At 37.6% G+C, this 13,507-nt stretch overlaps 1 protein-coding gene and 1 long non-coding RNA gene across 2 annotated transcripts in view; both read right to left on the minus strand.

The window, feature by feature from the left end:
- The window catches only part of LOC130087180 (uncharacterized), a gene marked incomplete at its 3' end in the record, with an annotated part of 77,681 nt that extends 67,688 nt beyond the window's left edge, over positions 1 to 9,993 (minus strand). The window contains exons 1-3 of the mRNA XM_056253406.1: positions 9,858 to 9,993; positions 8,873 to 9,181; positions 8,257 to 8,514 (exon numbers count right to left, since the gene is read on the minus strand). Of these exons, the coding sequence (XP_056109381.1) occupies positions 8,257 to 8,514; positions 8,873 to 9,181; positions 9,858 to 9,924 (634 nt within the window). The remainder of the gene's footprint in view (positions 1 to 8,256; positions 8,515 to 8,872; positions 9,182 to 9,857) is intronic.
- Positions 2,835 to 4,160, minus strand: LOC130087216 (uncharacterized). The gene is made up of 3 exons (XR_008807336.1): positions 4,131 to 4,160; positions 3,360 to 3,400; positions 2,835 to 2,957 (listed from the first exon to the last, which is right to left on the minus strand). It is a non-coding gene; the product is annotated as an uncharacterized LOC130087216 (long non-coding RNA).
- Positions 9,994 to 13,507: the final 3,514 nt, after the last annotated feature.

Raw genomic sequence — 13,507 nt, forward strand, 5'->3', positions numbered from 1 at the left:
GTAACTCGATCGTTCCGACGGGTGAACATCCGTAAAGCCGCGGGTCCAGACGGTATCCCGGGCCGCGCCATCAGAAAGTGCGCGAGCCAACTAGCTGATGTTTTTACGGACATTTTTAATCGGTCCCTCTCCTTGTCTGTAGTCCCCACATGCTTCAAAACGTCCATCATTGTACCTGTACCGAAGCAAACCAATATCACCTGCTTAAATGACTGGCGTCCTGTTGCTCTGACCCCCATCATCAGCAAATGCTTTGAGAGACTAGTCAGAGATTACATCTGCACTGTTCTACCTCCCTCACTGGACCCACGGCAGTTTGCATACCGCAATAACCGCTCCACTGATGATGCTATTGCATCTACAATACACACTGCTCTCTCCCACCTGGAAAAGAGGAACACATATGTGAAAATGCTGTTTGTAGACTACAGCTCAGCATTCAACACCATAGTGCCCTCTTTGCTTGATGTGAAACTCCGGGCTCTGGGCTTAAACAGCTTGCTGTGCAGCTGGATCCTGGACTTCCTGTCAAACAGACGCCAGGTGGTTATAATAGGCAGCAACATCTCCTCATCACTGACTCTCAACACTGGAGCCCCACAGGGCTGTGTTCTTAGCCCACTCTTGTACTCCTTGTACACAAATGACTGTGTGGCAACTCACAGCTCCAATACCATCATCAAGTTTGCTGATGATACGACGGTCGTAGGTCTGATCACCGACAACGATGAAACAGCCTACAGAGAGGAGGTGCTCACTCTGACACACTGGTGTCAGGAGAACAACCTCTCCCTCAACATCAGCAAAACCAAGGAGCTAGTGGTCGACTTCAGGAAGAACAACAGAGAACACAGCCCCATCACTATCAATGGAGCTCCGGTGGAGAGAGTCAGCAGCTTCAAGTTCCTCGGTGTCCACATCACAGAGGAACTCACATGGTCCGCGTCCACACTGATGCCGTCGTGAAGAAGGCTCATCAGCGCCTCTTCTTCCTGAGACGGCTGAGGAAGTATGGAATGAACCGCCACATCCTCACACAGTTCTACACCAGCACTGTCGAGAGCATCCTGACTGGCTGCATCACTGCCTGGTATGGCAATACTACCAGCCGTAACCGCAAAGCCCTGCAAAGGGTGGTGCGCACTGCCATCCGTATCATTGGAGGTGAGCTTCCCTCCCTCCAGGAAATATATGCCAGGCGGTGTGTGAAGAAAGCTCGGAGGATCATCAGAGACTCTAGCCACCCGAGCCATGGACTGCTCTCACTGCTACCATCAGGCAGCCGGTACCGCAGCATCACACACACCAGCCGACTCCATGACAGCTTCTTCCCACAAGCAATTCGATTTCTAAACTCTTGATCCCTCATGATCAAATACCATAAACAGTCTAACTGGTAACACAGCACAACATAAACTACTGCTTATTACATAATATATGTATATATATATATATTTCCACCTTATGTGTATCTATTGTATGTATAAATACCTCTTTTTATATTTTTGTATATTGTTGTATATTGTACATTGTTGTATATTGTACATTGTATATTATTTATTGTTTTGTTAGTGTATATGGTACTGTGAGTAATTGTGCACACATTAGATGTGTAATCTATGTAAATCTAATGTTTGCTGTTTGCTGTAAATTGTTACGTCACATCGTGTCATGACTGCTATGTTGCTCGAAACTGCACCTAAGAATTTCACCCACTGTTGCACTTGTGTATATGGTTGTGTGACAATAAAAGGATTTGATTTGATTTTGATTTGAGCAGTTTCCACTCTACTGGTAAGGCTGTCCACAAGATTTTGGAGTGTTTCTAAGTGTTTTTTCCCTACAAAGTTGGAGGCAGTATCCGAAATGTCTTGATATGCTGAAGCATTAAGGCTTCCCTTCACTGGAAGTAAGGGGTCTAGTCCAACCCCCTAAAAAACATCCCCATACCATTATACTTTCTCCAACAAACTTTACAGTTGGCACAATGCAGTCAGGCAAATAATGTTCTCCTGGCATCCGTCAAACCCAGACTCATCCATCAGACTGCCTAACTCCACAGAACAAGTTTCCACTGCTCCAGAGTCCAGTGGTGGCGTGCATTACACAACTCCATCCAATGCTTGACATTGTACTTGGTGATGTGAGGCTTGCCGGTGCTCGGCCATGGAAACCCATTCCATAAAGCTCCCGCCGCAGTTTTTGTTCCAATATTAATACCAGAGGAAGTTTGGAACTCATCAGCAATGGACTCAGTGGAGGCTGGTGACTTTTACACACCATGCGTCTCAGCACTCGGTGACCCCACTGTGACTTTATATGGTCTTCCTCTTCATTGCGGAGTTGCTGTTGTTCCTAAACTCTTTCACTTCCCAATAACACCACTTACAATTGACCGTGGAATATCTAGCACAGATGAAATTTCAAAAACGGACTTATTGACAGTTCCACACTTGAATTCACTTGAACCCATTTTTTTTCACAAATCTTTGTAAATGCAGTCTGCATGGTGCTTGATTTTATACACCTGTGGCAACGGGTCTGATTAAAACACTTAAATTCAATAATTAAGAGGTTTGTCCCAATACTTTTGACCATAATGTGTATTTAGTTTAAGAGAAAGCAGCAGTCAAGAAAAGCAGCAAACAAATTCAAACTACATAAAAACACTCAATGAAGAGTGTGATTGGATTAACCTATATTAAAGTGCATGAGGGAAGCAGAGAAGCACAAGTTCATTACATCTGCAGTAACCGACTGAAGTTCATTCACAACAGTAAGAGTATCTGTACACTTCCACAAGAGTTAAATCAAGACTTTAAGCTCCGTTCGTGAGTCCAGTCAATCATAAGTCTTTTTATGCTTTAACAGTCATGAGCAGATGAAGGTGTTTGGTGTCCTACTGTACGGTAGGTGATGGTGGTCCAGGTATCTCCTGTCATCTTCTGCATCAGAGTCTGAAAAGAAATCAAACAAACCATCACAGAATGTGAAACATAGTTAATACAGTATTGGGTGACATGGTAACACTAGGGAACTAAGAAGTGAACTCAATGAAAACAAATCAAAACCAAAACAGGGAAACACTGGGAAAACAAACATGCACATGATACATTCAACGACTGACAAGAACAAAGGAAACACAAGGGCTATATATAGTATACACAAGGAGTAACAAGCTAACAAGACACATCTGGGACAATCAGAACAATCAACAGGGAATAGGCCTATTACAAAGGACTGCCAAACTGGCACTCGGAACAGGAAGTAACACTAAGTCCTAACAAGACATAAAAGATATGACATTTATTATCTGTGACGTCTGCGCAGGAATAGATATGAAGTCATTTGAATCTCACCTCAACATCATCGTAGTCTGTATCATCACTCTGTTTGACACCTGAGAGGTCAGAATATGGAGGTTTACTGCACAGATTACAGGTTTGTGTGGAAACATGTTTCTTTGCATTTGATTGCTGTCAGAAGTTTGATTTCTCTCATCTATCAGACTGGCAGCCAACAAGTTTAATATTGACCAGAGTTCTGGATTCACTACACAGCTCTTAGTAATGATAAAAGGGCACATTTATAGTTTCTGCAGAAGTTATAACACATTCTCATTCCCCCTCGTCACATTTGGAAACTTAGTCAGGACCCCTTGGAGTCACTTTTTAAGGTACAGTTTTTAGTGCAGTTTTTCATATTCTACTGCTTTCAGTAAGAAACCTTCGGTGTCAATACACAGACACGATAGACATGGTTTTGCAATAAATACCTGTGACTGTACCTTTATTTTCCTGTTAAGTGTTTTATATTGTTGAAAAGTGTTTAGAGTTATATAATTATTATAATAATTTCTACTTTGACAAATACATGCAATGAATTAAATGCATCTTGATCTGATATATACAAATGAAAAACAACTGAAAGCAATGGAGGAATCTGCACATCAAAAAATGAAGGGATACCCTGTGAGTTGTGAAAGTGATGCCAAATTGGTGAATCTAATTTTTGGCTTTGTAATAATCAAGGAATGTCTTGTTGCTCTTAAACCTTTGTTTCAGTAACAAAGAAACTATTTCAGTTATAAATGTGAGATCAGTTTTTCAGTATTTCTGTGATGGACATACCTTTATTATTCTTGCAGCAACAGTAAAGGACCGAACTAGAAAACACTATAACTCCTACAACAATCACTGTAATGATCAAAATATGACCAAATGGTGAACTATGCCGGATTGCTCTTCTTTCATTCTCTAAAAAGCAAAAGATGAAGAACAGCATCAATCAGCCTATAGTAAACTATAGTCGCTTAATTATATGTAATATTTAACATAAGTATTAATATTTATTAACATGCCTCTTACAAACCAAAAGTGAGAATAAAGACAAGTAGATAATGCTCACTGAATGCACACACACATGTATTTAATATGATATTTACCTCCACAGAGCGGTGTAATGTTAATTCTATCTTTTTTCCAGCTAACCGGGTTGCTATGGTTACAGATGATGGATTCCTCACTGCAGTGCAGGATTAGAGTGTTGATTTGTGATGTCACTTCCTGTGCAGAACATCTGTTGTTCAGATAGCTAGAGTTTATCATGAGGTCATGAGCTCTGCATGTGAAGTTCACAGTACAGGAGTCACTGCTGGACCAGTTTGAGTTTACAGTCAGAACAGGAGCCTCCACAGCGTCTGAAACACACATTTACTCCAAGATCAGAATCACACTCACAGCCCAGTGATGTAAAAAGGTTTAAATGCTTGTTTTGGTGAATAGAAACCAAAGTAGTGATGCAGTACACATTTAAATCTGAAGACAACACAAAGATATTTTAAATGAATTTAACGAGTTCGTTTGCCCATAAAATCTTTAAGATATTAGGTTAAACTTATTTGGCTTGCTGTCCGCTGGAGAGGGGCTCGATGAAGCAGCTTCAACTCGAGCTCTGATATACCCCCCAGTGGCTAAATGTAGGACCTGTTAATTAAAGGGCAAGGTACCTAAGATGAAGGTGGAGTTTGGGGAGGTGGAGGGATACTGGAACAGCTGATACTAGGGAGAGGTAAGCGGCTGCTTATATACTCTGTTTGTTGATTGAAAGATTGGATGGGCTCGCTCCTCCCTAATTTACGTTTAGGAACTTCATTTATCTCTTTCCAAAAATACTTCTTTAACCATATTATTCATGTGCATAATATATAAAAGTGAAAATTAAACACAAATTACTCTTATGAATTGTTGTTTATGCAGGAACTCATTAAAATGAGACTCACCTATAACAGATACTCTGTATGTAACAATATCATAGTCTGATTCTCCATGTGTCTTTGCTGTATAGAGTCCACTGTCTGTCTTCTGTGTGTTCTTCAGTGTGAGAGAGAAAGTTTCATCATTGAAATACACTCTGTCCTTGTAGGAAGTGTGAGGTTTTACTTCTTTAGTTCCACTTATATATTTAACTATATTCTCTGATTTATCATTTGTCCAGGATAAAAGATCAAACTCTGGTAGTTTCTGTGTCTGTATATCCAGTTGAACAGAATCTCCCGTCTGCACAAACACAGAGATCTCAGCACTGAACCCTGAGGAGAGAGAAACACATTTGGACCCATTTTAAACCTCCATCTTACTCCATCATCAACTCTCACTCCTGTATTTGTTTAGGTGAATAAATAAATCATGAGGCTCATTGGTTCAGTAATTTGTTGGGGCTGTGCTCACAGTAATATAAATGTGGTATAAAGACACCAGACAGAAGTCTGATTACTGTAATACAGCATTAAGATCTTGGTCAAGGACAATGCAAACATCAAGTCAACCGGACCAACTGTCATATACTGTATGTTTTATTATTTTTACATCATCACCAGCTGACTGAATTTCGTTTAGCATTTCAGAGTGAGGCTCAATCCATGAACATAAAATACTTGTTTCTATGATACATGAATCATGAAATATAACTACAATATTTCTAATAAGTAACTGTATAACGTTAGGGGCTTTAAAGCATCAGCACTATCACTTTGTGTTTTAACCCCTGAAGAACTGGTGTATGTAAACAGATATACATTTGTTTTTCAATCCCTAATGTAACAGAAATGATCTTTAACACTCTAGTGTTAGTAATGTTAGAGGCGAGTCACTCTTGCACTCTAGTGCTTCCTCAGCAGATCCTGTTCATCAGATGCAGAACTATAGCAGACTGAACATGATGCTTTATACAAGCGACATTATAGATAAAGCCCTTAAAAACAAGACATTTCAGTTATTTATACACATTTAATAATTTAGTGTATTACCTGTGTTACAGATGAGGAGAAGAATGAAGGATGAAAGCAGGCGATCTACTGCCATTGTAACGAACATCAAGATGGCTGAAGTTGTATTTAAAACAGGAAGTTGAATATGTGTGAAATGACACTCATTATAACTCTCTCACCAGCTCAGCTTTTGTCATGATCCTCGGATGGACAATTATTAGTTTAGTTATATCAGTTAGATTTAATGTTAATGCTTCTAAAAAATAAAAAATAAAATAAAGCAGGAGATGTTTAAGAAAGATACAGGACAATTTAAGAAAGTTACAGCATTTTAATAACCTGCATATGAGACTAGAGTATGAAAACTGAAAACAAACATTGGTTTGGACCAGTCACAGAAAACATTCCTGGATCCAACAATAAACTATTTTAAATGAGTAACTGTATATAAATGTTGAACCCCTTCATAATACAAGCCACACACAGGTTTACATAGAAATGAGAGAGACATTGACATTTGTAAAGTCCAACTAGAACATTGGCCAGTTTATCTGGTTAGAAGACCCTGAGCCTCTGCTGGTAGAAGTTATAACTACACCATCTGACTGCAAAAAGCATTTTCACCACCAACGACAGCCATTCAAAATATCATTGTAAAAACAGCCGAAATTCAAACAGCATAAAAAAACAAACAGTATGATTACAGTATGAGATATATTAAAGTGACATGAGGGAAGCAAAGAAGCACCCGTTCATAATATCTGCAGCAACGTACTTAAGTTCATTGGACTTACAGTAGTATAAGATATTCTGTACACTTTCACAAGAGTCATGAAATCTGGGAGTTAAATCAAGACTTTTGTGAGTCCAGTCAATCAAAAAAGTATTTTTATGCTTTAACAGTCAAGAGCAGATGAAGGTGTTTGGTGTCCTGCTGTACGGTAGGTGATGGTGGTCCAGGTATCTCCTGTCATCTTCTGCATCAGAGTCTGAACAAAAATGAATCGAACCACCACAGATCATGTGAAATGCAGTTAATATTCATTGGGTCATGTGACATTTATTATCTGTGACGTCTGCGCAGGAATAGATATGAAGTAATTTGAATCTCACCTCAACATCATCGTAGTCTGTATCATCACTCTGTTTGACACCTGAGAGGTCAGAATATGACGTTTACTGCACAGATTACAGGTTTGTGTGGAAACATGTTTCTTTGCATTTGATTTCTGTCAGATGTTTGATTTCTCTCATCTATCAGACTGACAGCCTACAAGTTTATTATTGACCCGTTCTGGATTCACTACACAGCTCTTAGTAATATAAAATAGTTTTTGTAGTATCTCCTTAGAATTTCATAAAGAGTTAAAAAGTGTATGAAATTTAAAGTATTTATTGCCAGCAGCAAATATTTAGTGTAGTCAGAATTGTAGTCAAGATTTAAAAATAAATAATTAGAAACAAGATCATTTTGTGTATTTAAGGGATTTGCAAGGAATATTCTATGCTGTGAAACAGAAGGAAAATAAACTATAAACATACAATATGGCCAGACAAAACTAGACAATGATGTATCTTGGCTTAATATCTTCTAAATGTTTAGACAGGAATCATGTGCAGGAATCATGTGTTGTTTCTCTATATAAACCTTATTGCTTATGTTCCCCTTTAATAATTTCCAAATTTCAACATTATTTAGCTACTAAAGAATACATTTTTTAGGTATAAATATCAGTTTTTTTTATATTTGTAAGATGGATATACCTTTATTATTCTTGCAGCAACAGTAAAGGAGCAAACCAGAAAACACCATCACGATCACTGCCACAACACCAAACACAATAAACATAAGACTAACCAGCGGCATAAAAGATGTTGTTTCGATTTGTAGTCTTTGATTATCTGGAAAGTAAAAGATGAAGAATATAATAATTAATCTTTTGTAAGCAGCCTTGATTTGTGAGATACAATTAAAAGCAGATATTCACCTCTACAGAGTTGTTTTATATTAATTCTGTCTTCCTTCCAGCTGACAGTGTTGCTATGGTTACAGATGATTGATTCCTCACTGCAGTTCAGGATGAGACTGTAGTTCTCATGTGATGTCACTTCCTCTGGAGAGCAGCTGCCATGTTGAAACATGGAGCTGAGTGTGAGGTCATGACCTCTACATGTAAAACTAAAAATAACACAGGAAACACTGGACCAGTGTGAGTTTACAGTCAGAACAGGATCCTCCACAGCGTCTGAAACACACATTTACTCCAAGATCAGAATCACACTCACAATTTAACAGCCCATTGATAAAAAAAAAAGTTTAAACATTAATTCATGCTGTATAAATATCACAGCAGAGATGCAGTATACATTCAAATCTAAAGACAACATAAAGAATAAACACGAACCAACAATATTTCTTTAACCACATTTAACTGTATTCTTTATTTAAAACGTTAGAGTAAAATAAATAAAGTTAATAAACTGATGAATATAAAAAAAGTGACACAATAAGCTTAAATGTGCACACTATAAGAGTGAGAAATTAAACATAAATTATTCTTATGATTTGTCTCTTATGCAGGAACACAATGAAATGAGACTCACCTATAACAGATACTCTGTATGCAGCAATATCTTTATTCAATAATCCAGTTGTCTTTGCTGTATAGAGTCCACTGTCTGTCTTCTGTGTGTTCTTCAGTGTGAGAGAGAAAGTTTCATCATTGAAATACACTCTGTCCTTGTAGGAAGAGTGAAGTTTTACTGTTTTAGATTCATTTATATATCTAACTATACTCTCTGATTTATCATTTCTCCAGGATAAAATTTCAAACTCTGGTAGTTTCTGTGTCTGTATATCCAGTTGAACAGAATCTCCCGTCTGCACAAACACAGAGATCTCAGCACTGAACCCTGAGGAGAGAGAAACACACTGATTTGTTAAGCGTCTCATGCTCTGTGTTCAATACCAGAGTTGATCAAAACTACTGTCTCCATTCTGGAGTTGCAGTCTTGCAGATATTTTAGCCCTTACATTATGCATTGCTCTCAGGCGGCAAAGTTAAATTACAGGTTAGATGTGTTTGATGAACATTGAAAACACACAAATAACAAAACAAACTATGAGCGAGTCGCGACGACAGTGAAGGACAGGCCTGAACTTAACTTTGTGTTTCTGATTTATGATGTGTTTATTAATTTCGTTTTGTATTTGTTTATTATGTTTTATTATTAAAAAGTCTTTGATCGTTCGCCAGTTTCCACCTCCTTCTTCCCACAACAACTAACTGTGTTACAACATGGTTCATGAAATATAATCAAAATATCTCCAATAAATACAAATCTGATGTCTGTTTTTCAGTCTCTAATGTAGCCTAATGGAAATGATTCTTTAGCACTCTAGTGTTAGTAAAGTTAGAGACGAGTCACTCTTTCTCTCTAGTGCTTTAGTTTCTCATCAGGAGCAGATCCTGTTCATCAGATGCAGAACTATAGCAGACTGAACATGATGCTTTATACAAGCGACATTATAGATAAAGCAACAAGACATTTCAGTTATTTATACACATTTAATAATTGAGTGTATTACCTGTGTTACAGATGAGGAGAAGAATGAAGGATGTAAGCAGACGATCTACTGCCATTGTAACGAACATCAAGATGGCTGAAGTTGTATTTAAAACAGGAAGTTGAATATGTTGAAATGACACTCATGTATAACCTCATTATAACTCTCTCTGTCAGATGAGGAAAAATCACTGTTTCACACTGATCTCTGAGAAACAACTTTTCTCTCCATTTTGATGAGACTAGAAATGATTAAACTTGAACCAGCCACATAACAGACTATATGGAAAAATACACATATACAAGCATGTTGTGAATAGCATTGATTACTACTACATGAATCACTTTTAATGCACACCTTACATTAACTTTAATAGGTAATGTTACATTACATTAACACTCCCAATGTGCAGTGCTCTAACTTGGATGGCTTAAATGCAGAGGACAAATTCCAAGTAGCACAAATATGTTCTTAGAACGCTTTGCTAACGTTTCCATTAACTTAAAAATGTCCACTAACGTTAAAAATGTCCAGTTTTTCAAATGTTTAAAATAGTTTTTTTTCTTGGTTATGCAAATGTTAAGGGAACATTAAAAAAAAATGTTTTGCAAACATTATGGGAATGTTACTTTGAATGTTCTTTGAACATTCTGAAACAAAAAGTAGCATTTAAAATCGTTTAAAAATACAAGCCTCCAACTAAAATGATTCAGATGAAAACCTATAGAGCTAGGCTAAATAGTGTTGTTGTGCTAACGTTTTGAGAACATTATTAAAGACCAGATAACTCTAATCAAACAGTTATTAACATTAGGCTACTAGAAGAATGTTTGTTCATAATTTTTATGTCCTCTCATAATATTTCTTTCTCTTCATCATGATTACAATTAATAATCACGTGTTCAGTTTCGCTCTGTCCACACCATTCACTCAACCCTTGGATGTTTAGATATTAGATGAAGCGTTTTATGTAGAACGTGCTCCAATCTGAATCTTGAGATACTACTACTTATACCTCTCCCAACGTTTCCTTGTATTCTCCCTTTGATTTCATTACTCCAATACTGTTGCCATTTTAGTAGCATTTTTCTTTATCTCTGTCAATTCAATTTCTACCATTTCTTCTTCCACTGCTTCCTTTTCACTGTTAGCTGGGATCTAGATTGACTAGACAGACAAAACATACGAAACAGCATCACATCCAGTTTAAAGCTCCAGTCCGTAGCTTTTCCTCTTTGTCGCCATCTCTCTGTTCGAAATCTGTAACTGCAGTGATTCGCGGAATTATCATCTTTACGTGGGTTGTAAATCGGCATGAAACAGCGCGGATGAACACAGTGCTTTGAGGCGAGTGCTGCTGTCACTCACCGCGCTGTGTGGATACTGTCATACAGAATCACAGATTCACTTTTTGAAAGTTTGACCAACATAAGAATTTTCATAAGAAAATGTCTTCTGAACAAGTAACATCCATTTTTGTTCTGACCAACTAAGGGGGAAAAAGCATTCGACATGATAAGCTTCGTTAGATTTAATCAACGCGATTTACAGCAACCGTGCAAATTATAGCCTACTTTGTTCTCAAATTGTTCATGTTAATAACATCAGCATTGCGCGACTAATGTTAAATTTAATGTGTTTTATGGTTAGCAGCTACCTGCGTAGTTCAGAATTCATATTCTCCATAATAGCAAAACGAGAAAGGCACAACAAAGGAAACTCCATAACTGTGTGAATTAAGAAAACGTACTGTTACACGATTGAACTATTGAAATGTCTTAACTTACTTGTTCAGCAGAAAAAAGCCGTCTCTTCTTCTGTTTTGAACCCCTTCAAAACACGGAGTTCACGCACTTTTCAAAAGCCCCGCCGATGTTTAAATCCTTGTGTTCGCATGAGACGGTTTCTTTCTCTTTCTCTAGCCACCTTACATCCGAAGTACGAAGTCTTTTGGGTTTTATAACTGCTGAATCTCCAGTTGACACTAATGATTGTTGTTTGGATCTTTCTGGATGCCATAAGTTTAATCATGTAAAGTGCTGCGAGAAAAGCCTATACATCTAAACATCTCGTCACGCGCAGTATAGCCGGCTAGCCGAAACTCCTTCTTTATGTGTACGGGTGTGACGTAATGACGCAAAGACATGCTCGAATATGTTTTTTTTTAATATAATTATTTTGGATTATTTTTAACTTAAAAAAGTTACGGACAGCAGCTTTAATGAATAAATGGAAGGAAATACACTCTTACCTAACTCATTTTAAAAGATGACCTTGTGAAGCAAGACTAAAATTAAAGCAATCAAATTATATTATTATTTATTAAAAGTTATAATTTTCTGAAATCAAACACTAATATATAATACAGGAGGACCAGGGCCGGCCCTGACCAATTTGCTGCCCTAGGCAAGATTTTACCTGGTGCCCCATGCATTACAGCCCATTTCACCCCATCATTGTGTTGGTGATTATTTAGTCATATATATATATATAGCAAGAGCATTACATCTAGCATTCAAGTCAAGTCCCCTTTATTTTTATATAGCGCTTTTTAGCCTACAATACAGATTATTTCAAGGCAGCTTTAGTGATAACTGGAAAATAATGCAACAAAGTTTGCTTCTCCTGTACAGCAGATCTAGAAGAAAATAGTGTCATAATCAAGCTTAAAGGGTTAGTTCACCCAAAAATGAAAATTCTGTCAGAAATTACTCACCCTCATGTTGTTCCAACCCCGTAAGACCTTCGTTCATCTTCGGAACACGAATTAAGATATTTTTGATGAAATCTGAGAGCTGGATCACTCCTCCATACTAGTCCATAGGCTTCTTCAGGGATTGAACTTGTCGGCCTCAAAAAGTTATTAAAGACATCATTAAAATAGTCCAAGTGACTACAGTGGCTCAATCTTAAGTTTATCAAGCGACGAGAATACTTTTTGTGCGCAAAAACAAACAAAAATAACGACTTTATTTCAACTATTCATGTCCTTCTCTGTGGGCCTCGAGTCAGTTCACTAGTCTAATAGCGTAAGCTTCTGTTGTTGTACGTCACACGCATCACGCACATGACCAGCGTCGGCCAATAGTGAGCCTACGTGTGACGTAGCTCTACGGAATCACACTACGTTAACTGACTAGAGGCCCAAAGAGAAGGACATGAATAGTTGAAATAAAGTCGTTATTTTTGTTTGTTTTTGCGCACAAAACGTATTCTCGTCGCTTGATAAACTTAAGATTGAGCCACTGTAGTCACTTGGACTATTTTAACGATGTCTTTAATAACTTTTCGATGCCGACAAGTTCAATCCCTGAAGAAGCCTATGGACTAGTATGGAGGAGTGATCAGCTGTCAGATTTCATCAAAAATATCTTAATTCGTGTTCCGAAGATGAACGAAGGTCTTACGGGGTTGGAACAACATGAGGGTGAGTAAATATTGACAGAATTTTCATTTTTGGGTGAACTAACCCTTTAAGTATTGTTCAGTGATGGTTTATTTTGTTGTAAAAAAAATATTAATTTTTCTAATTTATATATAGCTTGCTCTGGATAAAACAGTGATGTCATCGTCCAAATGTCATTCATGCACAAACTATTCATTGAGCACTAGCAAAAGTGTTTGTTTGGGAGTTGATGGCAGCAATCTTGCACTAAATTATGGCATGGTTC

Source organism: Rhinichthys klamathensis, unplaced genomic scaffold, assembly GCF_029890125.1.
Source record: "Rhinichthys klamathensis goyatoka isolate OS25496 unplaced genomic scaffold, OSU_Roscu_1.1 h1tg000105l_1, whole genome shotgun sequence".
Classification (NCBI taxonomy): Eukaryota; Metazoa; Chordata; class Actinopteri; order Cypriniformes; family Leuciscidae; genus Rhinichthys; species Rhinichthys klamathensis.